The sequence below is a fragment of the Hemiscyllium ocellatum genome, chromosome 19 (genome assembly GCF_020745735.1).
Source record: "Hemiscyllium ocellatum isolate sHemOce1 chromosome 19, sHemOce1.pat.X.cur, whole genome shotgun sequence".
NCBI lineage: Eukaryota > Metazoa > Chordata > Chondrichthyes > Orectolobiformes > Hemiscylliidae > Hemiscyllium > Hemiscyllium ocellatum.
The window spans coordinates 49,839,739-49,863,029 of NC_083419.1; the positions used below are offsets into that span (position 1 = coordinate 49,839,739).

A 23,291-nucleotide genomic window follows, 5' to 3' on the forward strand; every position below is an offset into this window, starting at 1 on the left:
TGGATATGTTAAGTAAATGAGCAAAAAATTTGGTAGTGTGGTAAAATGTGAGGCTATCCACTTTGATGGAATAGAGAAACAGGAGATTATTTAAGTGGAGAGAAACTGTAGGATGCTATCTCACCAAGGATTAGGGAACCCTTGCACATGAATCACAAAAGATTATCATGCACATAAAGCAAATAGTTAAACACAGAACTAGTAATTAAGAAGGAAACTGAAAAGTTGGCCTTTAGAGGATGGAGTACACAAGGAGGATTGTATATCCAGCTATATGGGACATTGCTGAAACCACAGCCAGCAGAGTTTTATTTTGTAGAGTTTTAATCTTCTAACCTAATGGGAGACATATTTTTACAGGAAGCAGTTAGAGAAAGTTCACAAAGTTGTTTCCTGGAATAAAGAGGTTGCCTTTTGAAGAAAGCTTTAGTCTATACTCATTTTTAGAGTTTAGAGAAATGACAATTGATCTTCTTGAAACATATTAGATTCTTAGGCAGCCTGACAAGGTAGATCCTGGGGGGATGTTTCTCCTTGTGATTGGATCTAAACTCGAGGGGGCAGGGTTTAAAATAAGGGTCTTCCATTTAAGACTGTGATAAGGAATTTCTTTGAAATTCTGTTCCCAAGAACAGAGCAAAAATTAGGTAATTAAATATATTTAAAGTTGAGTTAGAAAGATTTCTGATCAATGAGGGGAATAAGTGCTAAGTCCACTATCAGATCAGCCATGATCATACTTAATGACAGAGCAGGCCCAAGGAGTCAAATAGTCTACTTCTGATCCAATTTCTTTTTATTATTTCATTGGTGTTTATTATATCTGGATGCCCACATCCCACAAAGTGACCATGCTTCAAAAAAAGACACCATTAGTTGTGAGGTATTTTAGGACACAGAGACTGTGAAAGATACAATTTAAATACAAGTGTCTGCTTGAAACTCAAGGTGTGGAATAGTTACCCCTTTTTTTATGTTCAAGATTGAGGTTTCATTAAATTTACACAATTTACCAACAGACTTCCGATTGTTTGGTTGACAATACCAACCAAAACATTTTTCTGCTCTGTTTAAAGTTACTCAAAAATCCATCTATAATTGGCTATTGTGAGATCTGTAGTAAAGAAATGGTTCTGATATTTTCATGACTACATGTTCTGGCTGCCACCTTACAGAGAAGATTTGGTCATGAGAATTCTGAATTGTGTCCTGACCAAACCCAAGAGTTCGTTTAGAAGCACAGTGGTTAGCACTGCTGCCTCACAGCGCCTGTAGACCCGGGTTCAATTCCCGACTCAGGCGACTGACTGTGTGGAGTTTGCACATTCTCCCCGTGTCTGCGTGGGTTTCCTCCGGGTGCTCCGGTTTCCTCCCACAGTCACAAAGATGTGCAGGTCAGGTGAATTGGCCAAGCTAAATTGCCCGTAGTGTTAGGTAAGGGGTAAAATGTAGGGGTATGGGTGGGTTGCGCTTCGGCGGGTCGGTGTGGACTTGTTGGGCCGAAGGGCCTGTTTCCACACTGTAAGTCTAATCTAATCTAAAGACAGTCCAATGGTGTATTTTGTTTTGGAAGAGAGGTAGATGTCGTGTGTATTTTGCAAACTGGGTCAGCAATTCCTGTCCTTTATTGCCCTTGAAATGAGTAGCTTGCTAGGCCATTTCAGTGTCACATTGTTCTGGGTCTGGAATCACATGTAGGCCGTACCAGGTAAGGTTGACAAATTTCATTCCCTGAACCAAACGGATCTTTACAACAACTGAAAAATGGTCATTATTGGATTTGCTTTTAATTCAGACTGTTTTTGAAGTTAATTTGCACCATTTTTCATGGTGGGATTCAAACCCATTCCCCAGAACATCAGCCTGACTTCTGTATTATTAGTCTAGTGACATGAATACTACATCACTGCATTTCCTTATACTTCAGTATTGATCTTGGAGACAGACTCAAAAGTGTGCAGCAAGGCAAGAAGGAGAAATATCCCTGACCACTAATTTAGAGAGCAAACCACACACTAATGTAAGCTGAAATATGCTCAGTTCATTTTGTCTGTTGAAAATAACAATGGAGTTTAACTATCCCATTTCTGGGCACCACTAGTATGCTCTCAGATGCTGGGCAGTGGGACTTCACTCCTCTGTGAAACAGGAAAACAAAGTGCTTAAGGGAGAGGCTGGCACCACTCCAAATCCAAACCTGTAATAATGACCTTGCTAACGATAGTAGATGTTTGCATTATGTGATTATATTACAGTTTTTAAGATCAAGTATAGGATTAGATGACATCCTAAGTATTCTATACCTCTTGGACTGTTTTGGCAAGGTGTTTACACATGCAGGTCTTTTGAACCAATTACAGTTACAGTAATTTCTTCTGTAGAACTATAGTTATGTTCCTGTGTAATCCCACACTATACAAAAATCACACAGTGCAAATAACACTGGTGATGCAATCACATTATGGCCAACACATGTTTTAAATATTCATGAATTAGTATCAGTGTCCCCATTCGTCAATCATGTTACAGCCAATTCGCATTAATGAGACATGTATTATAGCACAATGACCTGTACTTTAATTTAGAATGTCCTGCTTTCTCACACAAGTGTGCATTAATTCAAAATTTATATTGCCCTTGTAATATTACTTTGAAGGTCATTCAGAAATATAAACAGCATGGTGGTCACTGGAGCAAATGTGGGTTAACAGGATAGGTATTCAATTAATCATCTGCTTTTGGGGTTAGGTGGTCACAGAGGTACCAGAACCAGACTGACGCAGTGTTCACCCAAATTTTCACCAGGTATCCTTTGGTCTAGTTCCTTCAAGTTGACCTTAAGAAGCGGAAAGCTAACATTATTAAACTTATCATGGACCAAGATTTGAGTCTGGGGTTGTTCAGTCAGTCAATCTGAATAAACATCCTAAGCCACTGGTGAATTTGGTAGTGGACCACTTCCTTGTTGACTGGTAACACCTCCTACAGATTAGACAAATCCAACCTCAGACTCCCAAGGCAGGCAGGCTGGAGGTGGAATGCTAGACCATCTCTGGGGTGTGTGTATGTGGTTCCCACTCCAGTTGTGTGCCAACATATCTCACTCCAAGGAAGGGGCACGTGGAGTGAGGCCAAAGTCCTTCATCCAACTGGGTATCGATAGTTCATGTGATGGAGTGCACATCCACGTGCATAAGAAGCAGATTCTGAGAGTGCTGAACCTGGTTTGCTACAGCAGCTGCTAAACTCTCTCATACCAGTGACAACAGGGTGCAAAGGGCAGGTCTGTAACTGTTAGTCCTACTGCCTGTGACCAAGCTTGCTGCTCCTGTTCCTTCTGGTGTTCATGAACAACATCTCTGACGGCCAACACCACTCCTCTCCTGCCCAGAGCTGAGCAGGTGCCCGGGCTCCAGCGTGCCAGCACGCTGGGGAGTTTCTCCCTCTGCCAACTGCAGCACTGCAGGTACTGCTAACTCTAAAATAACACAATACCCACCAAGGCATTCGTGTCTGAGCTGGTGAAGGGTGCAGGAGGCAGCCTTGCTGATGCATCCTCTGAGGGATCTGGCACTTCTTCCTCAGAGATGGAGACAGCTAGTCCTGCACGGCTACCCTCTAGACAATGGAGAGCCGTGCTATCATCATTGGTGCCTGCAGGAGGCGAGAGAGAGAGAGAATACATTGGGACAAGAGGTGGAAGTGCAGCCATGTTACGGGTACATTCACAATGAGAGTGACAATGGAGCAGCAGCACAGCAAAGGACAATGATTCTTCGTTGCCATGTTCCCTGGTCAATATCTCTGAGTTGTGCTTGCTGCAGTGCTCCAGTGAGACTGCTCTCTAGCTAGAAGAGCAGCATCTCATTTTCCGTTTGGGGATCCTGAGCTTTCAGGATTCGATATGGAGTTCATTAGTTTGAGAACCTGTAGACCTTCTTCAATGTCCTTTATCCACTCCCACATTCCTAGCCCTATCATCCTGTTCAAGCAGCTAAACAACTTTCACTTCCTTATGATCCCCATTATCAGCCTCTCTCTCTCTCTCTCTCTCTCTCTGACACACTACCATCCATCCCTTTGTCTATCTAACTGGCATTCTGTCTCTCTGGGCTTCATCTCCACCTATTCACAAACTCTGGCCCCTTCCACCCCACCTTCAGCAGAAATATTACCTTCTTAGGTACTATCATTTCTGAAAAATCGTAAAATGTACTCCACTTTCTCCCCAATAAAAATCTGCCAGAGCAGCTGAGTTTCTCAGCAATTTTTGTTCTTGTTTCAGATTTCCAACATTTGCAGTATTTGTGGTGCTGCCCAGATGATGGGGATGGAGGGGGAAACTCAGTCTACAGAGAGGTTTGAAGCTGATCAGTAGGAGGCATTGGGATGGCTGTTATCACTTAAATTACAGAAGGCATTCGGACCGAATGAGATGTATTCAGGGATATCATAGTCATAGAGATGTACAGCATGGAAACAGACCCTTTGGTCCAACCTGTCCATGCCGATCAGATATCCCAACCCAATCTAGTCCCACCTACCAGCACCCAGCCCATATCCCTCCAAACCCTTCCTATTCATATACCCATCCAGATGTTTTTTAGATGTTGTAATTGTATTAGCCTCCACCACTTCCACTGGTAGCCCATTCCACACACGTACCACCCTCTGTGTGAAAACGTTGTCCTTTTGGTCTCTTTTATATCTTTCCCCTCTCACCCTAAACCTATGCCCTCTAGCTCTGGACTCCCCCATCCCAGGGAAAAGACCTTGTCTATTTATCCTATCCATGTCCCTCATGATTTTATAAACCTCTATAAGATCAGTCCTCAACCTCCAATGCTCCAGAGAAAACAGCCCCAGAGCCTATTCAACCTCTCCCTATAGCTCAAATCCTCCAACCCTAGCAACATCCTCATAAATCTTTTCTGAACCCTTTCAAGTTTCACAACATCCTTCGATAGGAAAAAGACCAGAATTGCATGAAATATTCCAAAAGTGGCCTAACCAACGTCCTGTACAGCCGCAACATGACCTCCCAACTCCTATACTCAATACTCTGACCAATAAAAGATATCGAAGGAAGAGAGGCTGAAAATTGCAGAAGCAATGGTCATAATCTTTCAATCTTCCCTGGATTTGGAGGTTGTGCTTGAGGACTGGAGAATTGCAGACATTATGCCATGAGACCACAAGATGTAGGAATAGAAACAGGCCACTGAGCCTGCTTCTCTATTCGATCAGTTTCTGGTTGATCTGATAATCCTCAACTTCACTTTCCTGCTTTGTCTGCATAACCTTGATTCCCTTACTCATTAAAACTCCATCTATTGCAGTCTTGAATAAACTTAATACCCAGCCTGACAGCCCTCTGTAGTAAAGAATTACAGAGACTTATGACCCTCAGAGAAAAAATTCCTCTACATCTCTGTCTTAAATGAATGGGTCCTTATCGTGAGATTATGTTCTCCAGAAGTAGACTCTACCAAAAGGGGAAACAACCAATCTGCATCAATTCTGTCATATCCCCTAAGAATCGGATATGTTTCAAGAACATCTCCTCTCATTCTTCTAAACTCCAATGAATGTTCAAAAACAGGTCACAAGGATCAGTCCAGCAATTATACATCAGTCAGTTTAACTTTGGTGGTGGGGAAGACTTCTGGAAATAATTATTCAGGATAGAATTACTAGTTACATGGAAAAAGTGGATTGATTTAGATGAGCCAGCACTGATATGTTAGTGTGAAAAATGTGTCGAACTTGCTGAAATTTTTGAAGAGACAACAAAGGTGTGATGGTGACAATGCTGTTGGTGTGATTTATATGACTTCCAAATGGTATTAAATACAATAACACAGAACTCACTCACGAGAAAAGTTAGAATCATGGAATAAAAGAGAACGCAGCAATACGAACAAAACATGGCTAAGGTTGAGAAAGAGAGCGTGTCGGTTCATGGGTACACTTCATAGAGTCATAGAGATGTACAGCATGGAAATAGACCCTTCGGTCCAATCCATCTATACCGACCAGATATCCCAACTCAATCTAGTCCCACCTGCCAGCACCTGGCCCATATCCCTCCAAACCCTTCCAATGCATATACCCATCCAAATGCCTCTTAAATGTTGCAATTTTATCAGCCTCCACGACTTCCTCTGGCAGCTCATTCCATATAAGTACCACCCTCTGCGTGAAAAAGTTGCCCCATAGGTCTCTTTTATATCTTTCCCCTCTCACCCTAAACCTATGCCCTCTAGTTCTGGAGGCCATAGTTCATGCTGGAGGAAAGTTTGTAATTGAGTTCCCCACAGGTTGGTAATGGGACCCTTAATTGTGCTGATTTACATATAAATGATCTATAAATTTGCAAAGGACAATTTCACATTTTGTGGATGACAAAAACTTTGAGAGAATTGCAACCTGTGATGAAGACAGTGTATGAATGACAAGGGACAAATTACGCTTTCAAAATTCATTTTTCAGAAAGATAAGTAAAGTTTCTTTCAATCTATTAAGACTACACAGAGCATAAACAGTGACTTGTGGTCTCCCTGGACCAGAGAAGAAAAATATCTTCAGCATCTTTCTACAACACTCTTTTACAGAAGCACATGGGGCACTGAACAGCTGACAAACATGGCTCCAGACCTAGTGAATTTGCAATTTTTAAGTGGACCATAACATGATTCACACGTGCTCACAAGTTAGACATTGCTTCAGTTAGATGTAAAAAAAAATCATTACATCGCATTTAAAGAACAGAAAACTGGACAATTGATTCCACTGCTTTGAGTGTTAATGTACCACTGAGTCTCTTCCCACCCTTGCTGACTTAATCTCTCAATGTTTTTCTTGATCCCTGACGTTCTTTTCTATCTTCCACAAATGCAACAATGTGACCTGCCTGAATCATTCAACATTATAGCAGGTTCCAAATTCTAACTCTCAAAGAAATGTTCCTGAACTGCTTAACCTCTCCAGAAGCTCTCCAGTGTAGGATGCTCTCCTGAGAAAATGGACCAGAACTTCCCCTTTAAGAGCAGTTAATGTACTTCCAATTTTCAATTCAGCTGCTGATGGGTAATTTTTGTGATTACTCAGTGGCTTCCTCTTCCCATCCACTGACTTTCCAGATGATGCCTCATGGAGACCCAAATAGTGTTCAGTTTTCCAAGGACAGCAAGCATTCTTCTTTGCTAAAAAAAAACTTCTTCACTTTTCAATTCTATTCATCTAGACATGAACACTTGTATTTTGTTTGTATTTTATGCCATTGTGAAACTGTATTTCTCCTTTACATGATGAGTGAATCTGTACTCCTGCATGCCTTCACTCCTCCTAGACTTATTTCCCTAGGTTCATCTTCCTACTAAAATGTTCTACTTCACACTTATCCAGAAGGAACTTAAATTGCCATTTCCACAATCATTTTGCAATTTATTAACAATTAAAATTTTGAGGCAATTCTCTTCAGTATTAACTTGGGCTGCCAATTTGGCATCTTCCACATTGACAATAAACCAAGGATTGTCCCAGCCTTTCCAAGTGGATATAAAAAGTTTAATCATTTGGACAAATACATTTTTCTAAGTGACATTCCTCCCTTGGCACAACATCATATTAAATGGGTCCTTATCTTTTGTTTGCAGAAGCTTGTTACTGCAGGTTTGTTGCTGCGTTTTCCTACAGTACCGAACAGCAGCTATCTTTCAAAACAATTGATAGTGACCTAAAAGATGTTCTGCCCACTTTCTTCTAAAGCAGAGTCAGAATTACAGATCATTGCACAGCATGTGAAGTGCATTTAAGAAGTATTTGTGGGCAATGCTGCAGAGAATGGAGTAAGTAACCGGATACTGGAGTTTGAACCTCAAATCTGAATAAAGCTAAATACTGTGTTCTAGCTTAGCCTGAACAAACATTCAGAAATGTTTCCAATCAACAGCAAGTGCATAGAGTTAATTGCTTTGGACCTCCTGATAGGTTCCACTGCCATGACTCAAAATCTCGGGATATTTTCAGGAAGAGTACTGCTCCTTTTGAAACACTGCTGCTTAGAGCTCAGGCAACATGAGTCAATAGGGCCAAAGGCCTTTTTCTCTTCAGTTGTGAAACAGCTCTGTTTCTCTTTCCACTTACGCTGCCAGATGTGGGAGTTTCTCCAACACTCTCTGTGCTTATTTCACGGCTCCTTCTAACCTACCTTTCAAATCTTTCATCGGTTCCTTCCAGGTTCTAATAGCATCAACAGGAATTTATCCAATTCTGGGACTTCTAACAAACCATACTTCTTAGAATAAGTCAAGAATCTTACGGGATTGGAAAGAAATCTGGAAAAACATAAACAACCCCTCAAAATGTCACTATCTCATGGTTCACACTTCCATATGACATTCCCAAGTCAATAGGATGGTGTCCAAACAAGTGCCTAGGTGAGAGCTAAAATGAGGTAAACTAAAACGTGACTTCAGACTAAAGTGACTTGGGTACCTTCTGATTTAAAGGCACAAATTAAACCAACTGAACTACAACTGATGCATGGATCAAGGTACATATTTTGTAGTCATTGCTTATGGAGGTTCAAAACAAATACTCAGCATAGTCTAAGCCACCAGCCACTAGAAATAAAAGTATCTAATGAGTGCTTGCAGACAGCACACAGACCAGGCCATGCAACAATCTTCATCGGACAGCCAACTTCTTCAGATTGAAAATGCAACAAGACCTGGGGAAGAGCTCCCTTACACTTTGGCTAAAGAGTGGAATGCTACTGTTATCGTTATTGGTGTGAACCATCTGTACTCTGGAATCAGTGAACCATTCACAATTTTAATATATGTCCTAACTATCTAGCTAATGCTTCTTAATAAACTTACCAACCTGCCTTAAAATTATTTGCACACATTCAACTGCCTTTAGGGTAGTGTGACTTCCGAACCTAAAATCTTCCACCTGCCATAGATTTCTGCTCACCATCCTTGCTGGCAAAGATCTGCAATCAATCTTCCTTCTATGTAAATGCCCTGATTCATTAGCTGATCACACAAGCACTACAGGACATAATTTTATGTTTTTAGTTGCAGTAGTGAGGGTAAACATGAGGAAGAACATTTTTATTAAACCTGAATGAAATTAATCTGGAACCTGCTGCTTAAAGGTTGGTGGTGGTAGAGATGATTAATAATTTCAAAATAATTGGATGGTTCATGGAGGGAAACAAACTTACAGGGCTATGCAGACCAAGCAATGAAATGGAAGAAATTGGATTGCTGCTTAGAGTTCAGGCAACATGAGTCACTAGGGCCAAAGGCCTTTTTCTCTTCAGTTGTGACAACATGATTTAAATCTCCAATTTACCTTAGACAAATGTTATTTTAATATGTCCTCTGGTCTGGTGCCTTACAGAGAACTTCATTGAAATTAAATAATCTATACTCACAAAGATCTTGAGCTAAAGCCCTCAATACAGCTCAGTCCTCAAACCAGAAACCAGCCTCACCAACTACTCCTCAACTCATTCCAATAATTCTGCCACCTTTAGGTAATTGTATTAGAAGGAGAACACAGTAATCCAGCATCAGCAGCTCAACTATGATAACAGCTCCCTGCACTTATTAATCACCAGGAAACTCATCATTTTATTTACTTTCTTCATATTCTTGAGCTGATCCTCAGTGCCAAAGTTCAAAATTATCAGCAAATATTGGAGAAGTGTGAGACTATTCAACATGGAATAAAAACTGTTGAAAGGGAGACAGTACGGAATTACTAAACAAAGTTAATGAAATAGAAACATTAGATCCTTATTGCTTTAAATCAAACTACATGAGCAGAACAAAAGGTCACAACTTCAAATGAGTAAAAGAATAATTTTGTCCTAATGATCAGGAAGTTCTTTGCATAAAAAGTGATTAACATTTAAAGTGGATTTTGAAATAGAGAAGTGAAGGAATAAACACTGGAATCTTTGTAGAAAAGTTGTAATTTAGAATGAATGATTCAAGATGTGCTGAATGGGAATCCTTATTTATAAAATAGCCTGTGAACTGCTGAATAAAGGAGTTTAAGGCCTAGCCACCAAAATGCTCAATTTCTTTGTCATCATCTGTTATCCTAAATACATTGGTCCTGAAGTTTTATGAGACTTCTGACTTACTCCCACCATAACACAGACTGAGATGTCCAGAAGGCCTTCAGATGAGGCCAGAGCCTGGGCACAACAAGTGCTTGTTGGTCAGCTCCTTTCCACAGGACTTCATTTAAATCAAAATCTTTGCCCACTTCAACAAGGTCCTGGGCATCAAAGGCCTACACTTAGTCCCAGCCCAAGACCAATCATTTGATGACAAGGTGAGTAAGTTATACATATCTGTTCATTCAGAGAGGAAACAATGATATGGACTGGTTGGGCTGAATTACCTGTTTTGAGATCATAACATTTATATATTTCTATGTTCGGGCAACATTACATCAGATAAATAAAGACATAGAGATCCTTCAGCTAAAGACAGATCCTACTACAAGGCAACAGGCACTCGTTTAAGTCAGTTGACCTTGATGTGAATCCAACTCTGTCCACTATTGAGGGCATAAATGGTATTCCTGTTTTGACATCAATGTCCACCAGAAGTATTAAAAATGCAAGGTCTTATACTGGATCACTTAATATATAATCTATACTTTCATAACAAATATTTACACTCAGTCATATTGAACTCCATCTTCCTGCCCACTAACCTAGCACTGGGATTAACATACCCTGGCATTTGGGTCATGCACCCAAGCTGAAATCTGGAAACATTTTCAGGTAATACTTGCATCCATTCCAGTCATTAACAACAACTATAAACAGCATGACCTGATCACTTACAATTACTATCCCTCAATCCCATGAGCAACCAGCTTCCATTCTTTCTTATACTATCCCTTATCAATATGTCAGAATACAGGTTAGGATCCCAGGACTATTAGAGATTGATTTGAAATAATATTGTTGAAGAAATTTAGAGGGACAAAGGGATATGGTCACAATGCACAAACTCTCACTGGGAATCTTGGCTACTCTGTCCAAAGAGAATCAAACAGCCTGGATGCAGTAACTCAGGAGCAAAGTGTCATATTCAAGGTCCTTTGAGAAAGGAGATGGAAGTAGTAGTTGGAGGAGACAGATTACTTGTAAATATTTACACGGCAGCCAGAATGTGAAGGGACAAGCTATTGGCCACACTTGGCTGCTGACAGAATGATGCCGGTGAGACAGACAGTATGTGTGTGCAGAAGAAACTGTTTATGCTGTAAGAGGCACTACCGGGAAGATGGGAAAGAACTCGCTGCAGTCTTCAGACCCGGCAAAAAAAATCATATTCGTGAGGCTTCAAGCTGAACATTTTTATTTTATTTCAAAATCCACATTTTATGAATCCTCTGGAAAAATTCAATTGACCTTCTGAAGGGCAGAGACTTCATTTCAAGATTGAATCAATAAGCAGCTCAAGACATTCAATTATTGCTTTGTATTTATTATTTATCAGTATCGTACATTTCATTTTTAGGGGAAGTCAGTTAAATAATATGTTTTTCTCGTCAAAATGAAGGATGAAGCAGGAAAGCAATGATTTTCATTATGTATGCTGTGTTGACAGACAGCTGATTGCACTTACTTGCTCACTAGTCAGCTAGAATGGGCCTTAGTTAAACTCTTCATTTTCATATTAAACTCATACATAATCTCAGCATTATGAGATGCTTCAAACATCTGCTTTGGTCCCCCTTCTCCCTGACTCAGCTGCCCAGTTGCTGCTGGACCAGTTCCACCATCTGCCCGCACAAAACCCATTAGCACATTACACTTTTGTTTTGTGTAGAAAGATTGAGCTGAAGGCATCACTTTTCAAATGCCCAAGAAACACCAAGAGGCAATAAAATCATACACACATAACAAATACAATTGCAACCTCCCTCTCAGCAACTTCATAAAGACATTGCGTTTCATTAAAAAAAAAGCAAAATGTTGTGGTTCTGTTCGCCGAGCTGGAAGTTTTTGTTGCAAATGTTTCGTCCCCTGGCTAGGCGACATCATCAGTGCATCAGAATTGATCATTTCATCCAGTGGTGAATGGGTAGAGGAGCACTTGCAATTAATTTTGAGTATAATCATACATGATTTAAAACCAGTCACATTCCCCCCATTCCATGCCTTGTCAAAGATGATGCAAAGTGACTCTCCTCCCTCAAATGAAAAGAATATTTTCCAAAGACACCTTCATGTCCGAATCAGAATTGATTTGAACACTGGGACAGGAAGTAATAGCTACACAGAGCTGAGTCGAGACACTGCACCTGTTGCACTGAATTCACCTTTTGTGGGTGGGGGGGGTGGAGCTATGGCGAAATATTGTAGAAAGACAACTTATAGATAAAAGAAATACTGGGGCTATCCAATCCTTTGTCACAAAGCTTTCAGACCTCACTGAAGTCTTATTATATCAAAATGGTGCAGAACAGGAAGAGAAAATATACCATGACAGTAAAACTTAAGAAAAGGCCAAATGAACTAATTTATTGGAAATATTTCGGAATTACACATACGTGATTGAACTAATCAGTTAGGCTCTTAGGGTTTATGGGAAAGTGTTTCTAAGAAGAACCTAAATGGCTACTTTGCACCACTGAAGATCATGTTACTTTACAAACAATACAACATTGGGCTGCTGCTAAAATGTCAAAATGGATCCTGAGAATGAGGGCCACTTACAACATCTTGAAAAACTGGCCTTGAAAATATTCAAGATAGGATTCTTGGAGAAGTGGGAGTTGCTTCATTTATTTAATAGAACTCGGGGACTGCAATTGTCTCCAAGTATTGGGGGAAGGCCCAGCTGGTAATAATATTTAAAAAGAGCTAGAAGTCAGGTGTGGGATAGGAGAGATGAATTAGCTTGACTTCACTTCTCAGCAAACTATTGGAAACCATCATCACCACAGATAGTCCTCATCACTGAGAAAGTGAGAAAGATTAGCGATCTCTGAATGTGGCCTTTGGAAATGGTTATCTCACACCAACTTGTTGAGTTTTCTTTTTAAACAACATACCAGGTTAGTGACTGGTAGCCTTCTTAATAGAATATTCCTTGACAGTCCATAAACTTTTGACAAGATGCCATAAAATAAATCTGTTAACAATGTACAGTCCTGTAGGATTAGCAAAAATGAGAGGTTTGCTGAGGACTGTTGCAACCTTGAAGATTGCCATAGGCTGTAGATTCACAATCCATCCTGTGAAGTTCTTGTCAAAGCCTATGGAATGCTGGTAATTATCATACATTACAAATACAAAGAAGATACAAGCCTTTAGTTAGGCTTTATTTAAAGCATTGTGTGCAGTTTTGATCTACTTCCATGGTGTGCTCCTACAGCGCAAGGGCCACTAGACTGACACCTGGTTTAAAAGACTTAGTTAGACATATAAGTTGAAGATATGGGAACATCTGTGCTTGAAAAACATGGACTGAGAAGATTTGCTTGAGGTCTTGAAAATAATAAAAGGATTATGTTTGCTTTATGAGGCAAGTGGCAATCATTACATCACAACCACACAAAACCAGTGTAACAGACCAGTTGGTGGTGTGTGTATTATTTCCATGTTTCATTAACAAAGAAATATTTCAGTTCAGTGATGCCATATGCTACAATTACTTTGAAAGTCGATACGCAATGTTGCTCACTCACTTCAGCATCCTAGAAAGTCACATTGCTTCCAGTTTTGAAAATGTTGTTTACACTAGAAGCTGCAGGGACAAAATTGGGAAAAAAAAGTGAGAGAAAATATAAGCAACTGAAGTCAACAGGGATTTACCTCAATAACCCCAGATAGATCAGTTGTTACATTAGTTTCACTGTTTCACTCAAAATACTTAAAATATCACATACTCAGAGTTAAACTAAGAAGTTTATTAAAAAATAAAATTAATCTGTTCTTTATTATTGCAAATTGAAATAGATTTCCTCTGACAATAGAATAGCAGAATAACATTATGAATATTTATCATGAATAATATGCCTGGAGAGCTCATGTTTTTGTTTTTGCCGCTATTTACCTATTATTTGCGATCTATGCTGCTTAACTCTGTGATCTACCCGTATTGCTCGCAAGACAAAGCTTTTCACTGTGCCTCGGTACACGTGACAATAAATTCAATTCAATTCAATCTCTAATATTGTTTGTCAAGATTTTAATCATCATTTCAGATATTCTCCTTCATTGCTGATATTCATGTTGAATTGGACTCCTGCAAGTACATGTGAGCACTCTAAAAATCACTCTTAAGGTCTGTGTACATATGGAGACAAAAAAACAGCAATTACATAGAATTAAAAATTTGGAAACAGGCCATTTGGCTGAGCCAACTGATTGTTTATCCCCAACGAGACCAATCATCTGAATCACATGCAGACCCTCTGCTCCCATGTCCCTTTCTCTCCATTTCCTTTAACAAGCTATTTAACCTATTCCTGAATGTTAACATGGGGCTAGGTTTTTGTGAGTGAGACCATTTGACAGCCTACAAACTGCCAAGATCTTCGTCTTTTCTCACAAGGTACAGGCTCACCATGCAATCTGCAGGCCACACAACATTCACAATTACCTTTCTGAGTGTTCCAGGTTTTTCAGTATTCTATTTTCTTCACAAAACCCTCAACCTGGCGCACTTTCAATAAACTTCCAAAATCCCCATCACCAACAAAATTGATGAGCATGATGAAATTAGATTGTTGTTCTTCATTTAAAATAGAAAGATAAATCTCAAAGGATTGGGAAGGAATGGGTGGGTGTGTATGTATATGAGGAAAGGGGTGTGATGGTGGTGAACACCACAGGTGGAATTTTGTTTGCTTTTAAAGTAAATATAGTGATAGGCCTGAAAACAGGTGCTCTTCAATATACCTGTGATACAGCCCTTCAACCTTGGAATCTACAGCTTGCATAATGGCTTCATCTATGCCTGCTCCATTCGGCAGGATCCTTCCAGTGCTCCTGACAAACACAACCTTTAAGTTCCATTCCCTGCTCTTCTTTTCCATTCAGCTCGCCATTTATGAACCTTTTTGAGTGGAGCCACCATTCATTTCAGATTCCCCCCCTTTCCAGTCAAAATGAGCATAAAGTGCTGAAGAAAATCAGCAGATCTGGCAGCATCTGTGAGGAGAGAAGCAGAATTAAGACCAGATGACACTTCTTCAGAACTCCCCTTTTGACTTAAGTCTTGTTTATCCATGCGGTCAGGTCAACCATTGAGGCTGCCTCCTTTGGACCCAGCCTTACAGTGTAACGACGTGCTCAAAGAACTGGTTTGGTTTTGAGAGAGCCAAGTAACTGAAGATGTTCATACTCACCGAAGCTTGGAGAAAGTAGTTTACCCATTCAGGTACTCACTTCACTTGTATTTGGTTCAGCTTGCTAGTACACTGCTTTTGACTAACACAATTGAGCCTAGTGAGCGGTATTCCAGTAGATTGGGGTGATGGTGAGTGTTAACACACACTTATGAGAGGACCATGCTCTTGAGTGTGGGAGAGAATTGTCCCATCTAAAAGCAACAGCAGTTGCCATACCACATTGTGATGCATCCAGATAGGATACTTTCTATAGCGTATCTGTAAAAACTAGTAAGAAAGAATCTTTGTGGACATCCAAATTTCCTTAGCCTCAAGAGGAAGTAGAGACATCAATATGCTTTCTTGGCCATGCATATACCAGGACAGAGTGTTGGTGATAATCATTCCCAGGAACTTGATGTTCTCAACCATCTCCATCTCAAGCCATTAATGCACACAAGCCAATGGCCACTTCCTTCATTTTGTTGACATTGATAGAAAGGTTGCTGTTTTTACACCATGCTGCTAATTACACAATCTCTTTCCTGAATTCTGCCTCCACACTGTATGAAATCTGACATACAACAGGATGTCATCAACAAATGTGTTAAGGGAGTTAGGGTGGAATTTAGGCACACAATCATGCATGAATAAAGGAGTATAATAGGGGGCTAAGGACATAGCCTTGTGGGGCACCAGTATTGAGCATTATGGCAGAAACTGTATTGTCACTTATTCTTATAGATTGTAGGCTGTGGATCAGGAAGTCACGGAGCTAAGACTTAGGTCTCGGATTTTAAGGAGAGCCTGTTTACATTTATGGTGTTAAAGATGGAGCCGTAGTCAATAAGTAGGAGCCTGATGTATATACTCTTTTTATCCAGATGTTTGAGAGGTGAAGGTAGCACGAGATGGCATCTGCTGCGGACCTGTTGCACCATTAGGCAAACTGCAAAGGATCAAAGCAATTTGATAGGCTGGAGGTGATGTGAGCAACAACTAACCTCTCAAAACACTTCATGATTATAGAGGTCAGAGCCACAGGGCTGTAGTCATTGAGACACGCTGCATGATTTCACTTTAGCGCCAGAATAATGGTGGTCTTTTTGAAGCAGGTTGGGGCTTCCGATCGTAGGAAGGAGAGGTTAAAGCTGTCTGTGAATACTCCTGCCAGCTGATCCACTGAGTTCACAGGCGAGGACTCCATCTGGACCAGTCACCTTCTGTGGGTTCAGTCTCAAGGCGGCCAATCTGGCATCTGCATCCGGTGACTGTGGGTACAAGTGCATCGAGGCTGTTGTGATAGGTGACATTATTTCACTGACCTTCTGTTCAAAGTAAGCATAGAATACATTGAGCTCATTACGGAGGGTTGTATTGTTGCCCACGATTCTGTGACTTTGCTTTGTAGCCTGTATGTTGTGTAAGCCTTGTCACAACCAATGGGGTGCCCATGTGGTGAGTCTTCATTTGGCATTGCCTCTTGGCATCTGTGATGGCCTCGCTAAGGTCATATCAGAATTTCTTGTATAGGGCAGGGTTGCCTGACTTGAACACCCCAGAACTGGACTTCATTAGGGAATGGATTTCCCAGTTCATCCATGGGTACCACCAAGATAACACTTACAAAGCATCCCAGTAAATATGACTAAGAGATTGCAGCCTTTCATTCTCAATAAGAAATCCAAAACTCAGAACTTGCTCTCGAACAAAAGCAGTGAGAGCCTTTAACAGTCAGTGCAGGCATATTTGGTCAATTCTCACATAGTCTTAATTGTACCTGGAGGCTAGTGAAGAAGGCAATTGTTATGAACTTAAATCTCTAACCACTGAAGCACAAATAATTTAGATATCATATTAATTTTTCAAAGAACTTTGTCACAGTCAAAGGGTGGTTTTTGACTTCTTTAAAATAAAACTGAAATCCAGTGTTGGTTGATGAAATGATAACCTACTTTCTGGAATGCAGAAAGAGACGCAACTGAAATACTCTTGAATTCATATATTCTCAGTCCTTATGGGGAGTAACATGAAGATGACAGACAAGGGAGAGGAAGAAAACAGGAAATAAAACAGATCATTAGCAGAGAGACCCGAGGCACTCAAACTGTTCCCATTAAAGCAGAGAAGACCAAAAAGATTTCATGAGGAATTTAAAATTAATGAACTACTTTGATGAGAATTGAAGGATTAACAACACATCATTTTGACCAAAGATTAATTATGTCATCACACCATGTACAGTACTCACCCGGGATAATACATTTTAATGAAATACCGAATGTCTTATGTTCCAATTTTGATAAGGAATTTTGTATTGAAAATACAATTTCCACCCTCAATAAGTCCAGTAACTCCTTCCTGATACGGATTTGCAGCTCTCTGCTTTTTCTATTAACCAATATTTCCATACCTCTACCTAGCTTGTTGTTTAACCAGTTTCTGACGCACTAAAGTGATCCACACATAATGTATTCTTAAAAAATACTATTCAATCAGGTAGTCAGAATTATGAGCCATTCTGTACAATAGTAACATGTCTGTTATTTAACATTTATTAATATGGAGAAACACTAAACAGCGCACTTTAGCACTGCTGAGAAAACTCATCTCCAGTTCCACCTATCTACCTACTCCATCAAAATTCAACTAGGATTTTCTTTTTGGCCACTGATGTAGCTCCGAAACAAAATGACTTCTACTGGAACAATGACGCAAGTATAAATCCACAGCCCAACCCATCATCTTTAAAACAACAAGAAGAGAAAATAGTTCCAAAAAAACAGAACACCATTTGGTCAGGGTCACAGCAATTGGCTGATTGGAGGAACAACTGGAGACTCCTGTCACGATTCAGTCATCAACAACAACAGTATTCAGATTTGGGAAAGACCAGTTTTACTTGTGAGGTTCTTTATGAAGGAATACCACCCCACCTCCATATAAATCTCCTAGGTTCTTAGCTAGAACTTGGCAAATCACTGCAGACTTGATAGCATCTCTCTGATTGTATCTTGGCTGCAGCACAATGATAAATTACATTTTGGAGCAATAGAGCACTTAGCTATGACTTTAATATTGGTTCATATCAGTTTCTGCTTCAAACCAACACTACAACTGCAGTAGAAATCCCTGAAGGAACAAGGCAGTCTTTCAAAGTTAATTTTTTTCTTAAACCGTTCACGGGCTGAGAGTGCTATTGGCTGGAGCAGCATTTGATGTCCAGCCCTAGATGCCCTTAAAAAAGGTGATAATGAGTGATGGCTTAGTGGTATTGTCACTGACCAGTAATCCAGAGATCCATGTTAATGATCTGGGGACCTGGGTTTGAATTCCACTGCAAATAGCGGAATGTGAATTCAATAAAATCCTGGAATTAAAGTCTAATGATGACCATGAATTCACTGTTTAAAACCCCATCTGATTCATACATGTCCCTTAGGGCAAGAAGCTGCTGTCCTTAGCTGGTGTGGCCCACGTGTGACTCCAGACTCATGGCAACATGACTGACTCTTAACTCCCCTTTAGAATGGCCTAGCAAGTGTACCAAAAATTAGGAACTCTCAACACTGCGTGGAGTAAATTCAGAGTGATACTCAAGTTGCCAAGGGACCAACAGATTTCCTAGGCATTATCCATCTGTGATACCAATTTGAAACATCCATAGAATGAAGGTAAAAATTATTACAGCTGAGCAAGGACTCAGTCTCTACAAATTCTCCTGAATTAATTAATTAAAAATCCGCAGGTCTGGCTGTACCCTTAACTGCAGACATCAGTGTCAGACTGATCACTGTCGTGTATAAACATTCAAAATATCCCACATATTTGGTAACTCTGTGCCAGCCAATGAGATGATTGCTAATGTTGGAGTTTCCAGCACACATTCCAAAGAGATCAATAGAAGTTGAATAGAACAAGCTTGCTGTTGTTTACAAAAAAAACTAAAGAACAGTGGAAATCAGAAACAAAAACAAAAACTGCTGGAAAAACTCAGCAGGTGTGGCAGCATATAGGGAGAGGAATCAGAATTAACGTGTTGGCTCCAGTGATCCTTCTTCAGAACTGAAGTATTGTTTAGTTAATTCAATGGACAGGATTGGAGCATGCCTTCTAATGACCAACTGACTCAAGACAAGATATGTTCTTTCTGCTTTTTGTTGTCAATGAGGATATGGTACAAGAAGAGGTCATTTGTACAATAGCAGTTTTGGCATTGTAACTGCAGCCTTGTGACATAAACTGAAGATTTTCCACTCTCCCATTTCCAATGTTACCACAATTGTAGCGCATTTCCGCAGATATTCTGCCAAACAGTCATTATCTTAACCTGGTTGAGAAATTGAATACATCGATTAGCCATGCCAAAATAAGTCCATCTAAAAAAATGCCCATTATAATATCCCATCAGCCACTAATGGTGTTTTTAAGTGCACTTTAATCTAGTGATGTAAGGATGCAAATGACTGCTGTCGGAACAAGAAACAAGTGAGAATGCAGCAACCATGAAATAAAACTTGCAACTCAGCCAAGCAAATAGGGAACAAAACAAAATGTACATCTCAGTCAAGATGATTCAAGCTACGATAGAAGTTTAACTCTTTTGAAGGCTACGTAGCAGCCTGTGCTGCAATGAAACAACAGCGTTGCCTCTCTTCAGGAAACACCATTTTTTTTCCCAAAGGGGAGAAAGAGAATGTGGTTTACTTGTAGTACATGGTTTGCGTCATACCATCAAAGTGGTATCTCTAAATGAACATCAAGTTTAGGAGACTTTCCCTGATATTTTGGATTTCTATTAAATTCCTATTCCATCATCTGCTAAACCAGACATTATCTGGGTTTCTGGATTACCAGGCCAGTCACAATACCACTTGGCTATCAACTACCCTCTACCAGCCGCAATTACCAAATTGCTTTTGCTGGTGATCTCATAAAACAGACGTGGATAAATCTCCAGGTCATGACCAGGTGTATCTCGAGACATTGTGGGAAGCTAGGGAAGAAATTGCTGGGCCCTTACAGAGATATTTGTATCATCTGCAGCCATGGGTGAGGTACCAGAGAACTGCAGGGTGACTAATGTGCCTTTATTTAAGAAAGTCTGCAAGGAGAAGCCCGGAAACTATAGACCAATGAGTATGACATCAATGATGAGTAAGTTCTGGAGGGAATTCTGAGAGACAGGATTTGCATGCATCTGGAAAGGCAAGGATTAGCAATAGTCGGCATGGCTTTGTGTGCGAAATTGTACCTCACACATTTGATTGAGCTTTCTGAGGACATGACCAAGAAGATAAATGCGAGCAGAGCAGGAGACATTGTCTACATGGTCTTTAGTAATGCCTTTGACAGGTTCTGGATGGTAGACTGGTTAGTAAAGTTAGATCACATGGGATTCAGGGAGTGCTTGCCATTGGATACAGAATTTGCTTGATGTTAGGAGACAGAGAGTGGTGGTGGTGGTGGTGGTGGTGGTGATGCATTGCTTTTCAGACTGGTGGCTTGTGACCAGTAGTGTTCGCAGGGAGTGGTGTAGGGTCCACAGTTGTTTGTCATTTATATAAATGATTTGAATGAGAATTTCAGAAGCATGGTTACTAAGTTTGCAGATAACACCAAAATTGGTGGTCTAGTCAACAATGAAGAAGGTTACCTAAGATTACAAAGGGATCTTGATCAATTGAGCCAATGGGCCAAGGAGTGGCAGTTGGAGTTTAACTTGAATAAATATAGAGATGAACAAGGGAAGGACACACTAGGTTAATGGTAGGAACCCAGGGAATATTGTGGAACTGAGAGACCTACGGGTTCAGGTACATAGTTCTTTGAAAGTTGCATCATAGATATTCAGGGTGATAAAGAAGGCAAATAGCATGGTGCATTCATTGCTGAGATCTTTGAATAACAAGAGTTGGGACATCATGTTGCATTTGTTCAGGACATTGCTGAGGCCACTTTTGGAACATTGTCTACAGTTCTGGTCACCCCGCTATACAAAGGATACTACTAAATTGCAGAGGATGCAGAAAAGATTTGCAAGAATGTTGCCAGGACTGGGCTTGAGTTATATAGAAAGGCTGGGACTTTTTTCACTCGAGCATAGGAGGTTGAGTGATGACCTTATGGTGGTTTATAAAATCATGAGGGGCATAGCTAAGATGAATATCAGGTGTCTTTTCCTCAGGATAGGGGAGTCCAAAACTAGAGGGCATTAATTTAAGGTGAGAAGAGAAAGTTTTAAAAGGGACCTGAGGAGCAACCCTTTTACACAGAGGGTGGTTCATATGTGGAATGAACTGCCAGAGGAAGTGGTAGATGCAGGTACAGTTATGAAATTTAAAAGACATTTGGACAGATACATGAATAGGAAAGGTTTAGAAGGATATGGACCAAACGCAGACAAGTGGGACTCATTTAGTTTGAGAAACCTGGTTAGCATGGATGAGTTAGAATAAAGGGGTTGTTTCTCTGCTGTATGACTCTGTCAGAATTTAATTGATGGTTTTGTGTTATATGATATTAAACCAGTTCTCTATAGAAAGGAGCTGGAAATTTGAATTCCTTCTAAAGTTAAGACAGAAACATTCTCATATTTAAAAGCAAAAGGTTCCCAGACAATTAGCAAAGGTTACTAAAGCAATATGATAGCTGAGTTGGTGGCCAAAGTAGAGGTAAATGTTCTAGACATTATCATCCTTATAGATGCAGATTTACAAACCTGCCCAAGATTGGGTATTAAAAGCAGCTTTCATTCCTTCAAAGAATCATTCTATGCTGGCCTAGGCTGAAGTTTATTGTCTACTCCTAACTGCCCTCAATGACAGTGGGTTATTCAACGTGTTAATGCCTTTAAACGTCAAGAAGTGCAGGTCTCTTGCTGAAGATGACATCTATGCCAGCAGAATGCTCCTTATTACTTATCAGCACAAGCTTGAATGTCTTCAAGTGTTGTCGTATGTGTATGGACTACTTAATGATGTGAGAATGTATGAATGGGACTTAACACTATGTAATTCTCAGTATATCTATGCTTGATGCACTGGAGGTAAGTATCATTGATGAAGCAGCTAAACATATCTGGACCTAGGACAGTGCTGTGAGCCAATCCTGTATTGAAGTTCTGGGATTCAGTTGATTAGCCTCCTGAAGCATCTTCCTTTACGGTAGCTATGATTCCAGTCAATGGGGCGAGTTCTCTCAATATCAACTGAATTCAATTTTATTTGGGCTCCTTGATACCAAAAGTTGTCAAGCACTGACATCTCGTCAATACAACCACTTTCAAGTCAGCTCTAGAATTTAACATATTTGGAACAAGGCTAGAATGTGGTTTGGAGTCAAGAGGCACTGACACAAACCAAATTAAACATCAGTGTGCAGGTTATTGCTGAGAAAATGCTGCTCAATAACATGGTCAAAGACCCCTGCCATCACTCTGACGATCAAGAGTTGATTTACTGGGTAGTATTGGCTAGACTGGATTTGTCCTGCTTTTTGTGAACAGAAATCTCTGGCCTATTTTCCATGTTGTCACATAGATGCCAATTGTAGCTACACTTAAACAGCTTGACTAGAGGCACAGTTAGTTCTGGTGCACATGCCTTCAGTGTATTGGTGAGGATTTTGCCAAAGCCAATGGACTTTGATGTACCCAGTGCTTGCAAATAGTATTTGATATTAAGTGGAGTGAATCAAATTGTCTAAATCGTGTCAGTGATGGGGTAGACCTCAGGAAGATGCAGAAATGGGTCATCCATTCCACACTTGTGGCTGAAGATGCCCACAAGTACTTCTGCCTTGACAAAAGTAAAATACTGTGGATGTGGAAAATCTAACTAAAATCAGAAAATACTCAACAAACCTGGGAACATCTGTGGAAGAGAAACAGAGATAACATTTCAAAG

The 23,291-nt window shown here is 40.2% G+C and overlaps 1 protein-coding gene across 11 annotated transcripts in view; it reads right to left on the reverse strand.

The window, feature by feature from the left end:
* The window catches only part of bicd1a (bicaudal D homolog 1a), a 207,803-nt gene that overhangs the window by 148,984 nt on the left and 35,528 nt on the right, over positions 1 to 23,291 (reverse strand). Inside the window, exon 2 of one of the 11 annotated variants that reach the window (XM_060839449.1) lies at positions 13,734 to 13,796. The exons of the other annotated variants lie outside the window; for them this stretch is intronic. Within the exon in view, the coding sequence (XP_060695432.1) occupies positions 13,785 to 13,796 (12 nt within the window). The 3' untranslated portion in view covers positions 13,734 to 13,784. Of the gene's footprint in view, positions 1 to 13,733; positions 13,797 to 23,291 lie in introns of those variants that run through there. 11 annotated transcript variants of the gene reach the window in all.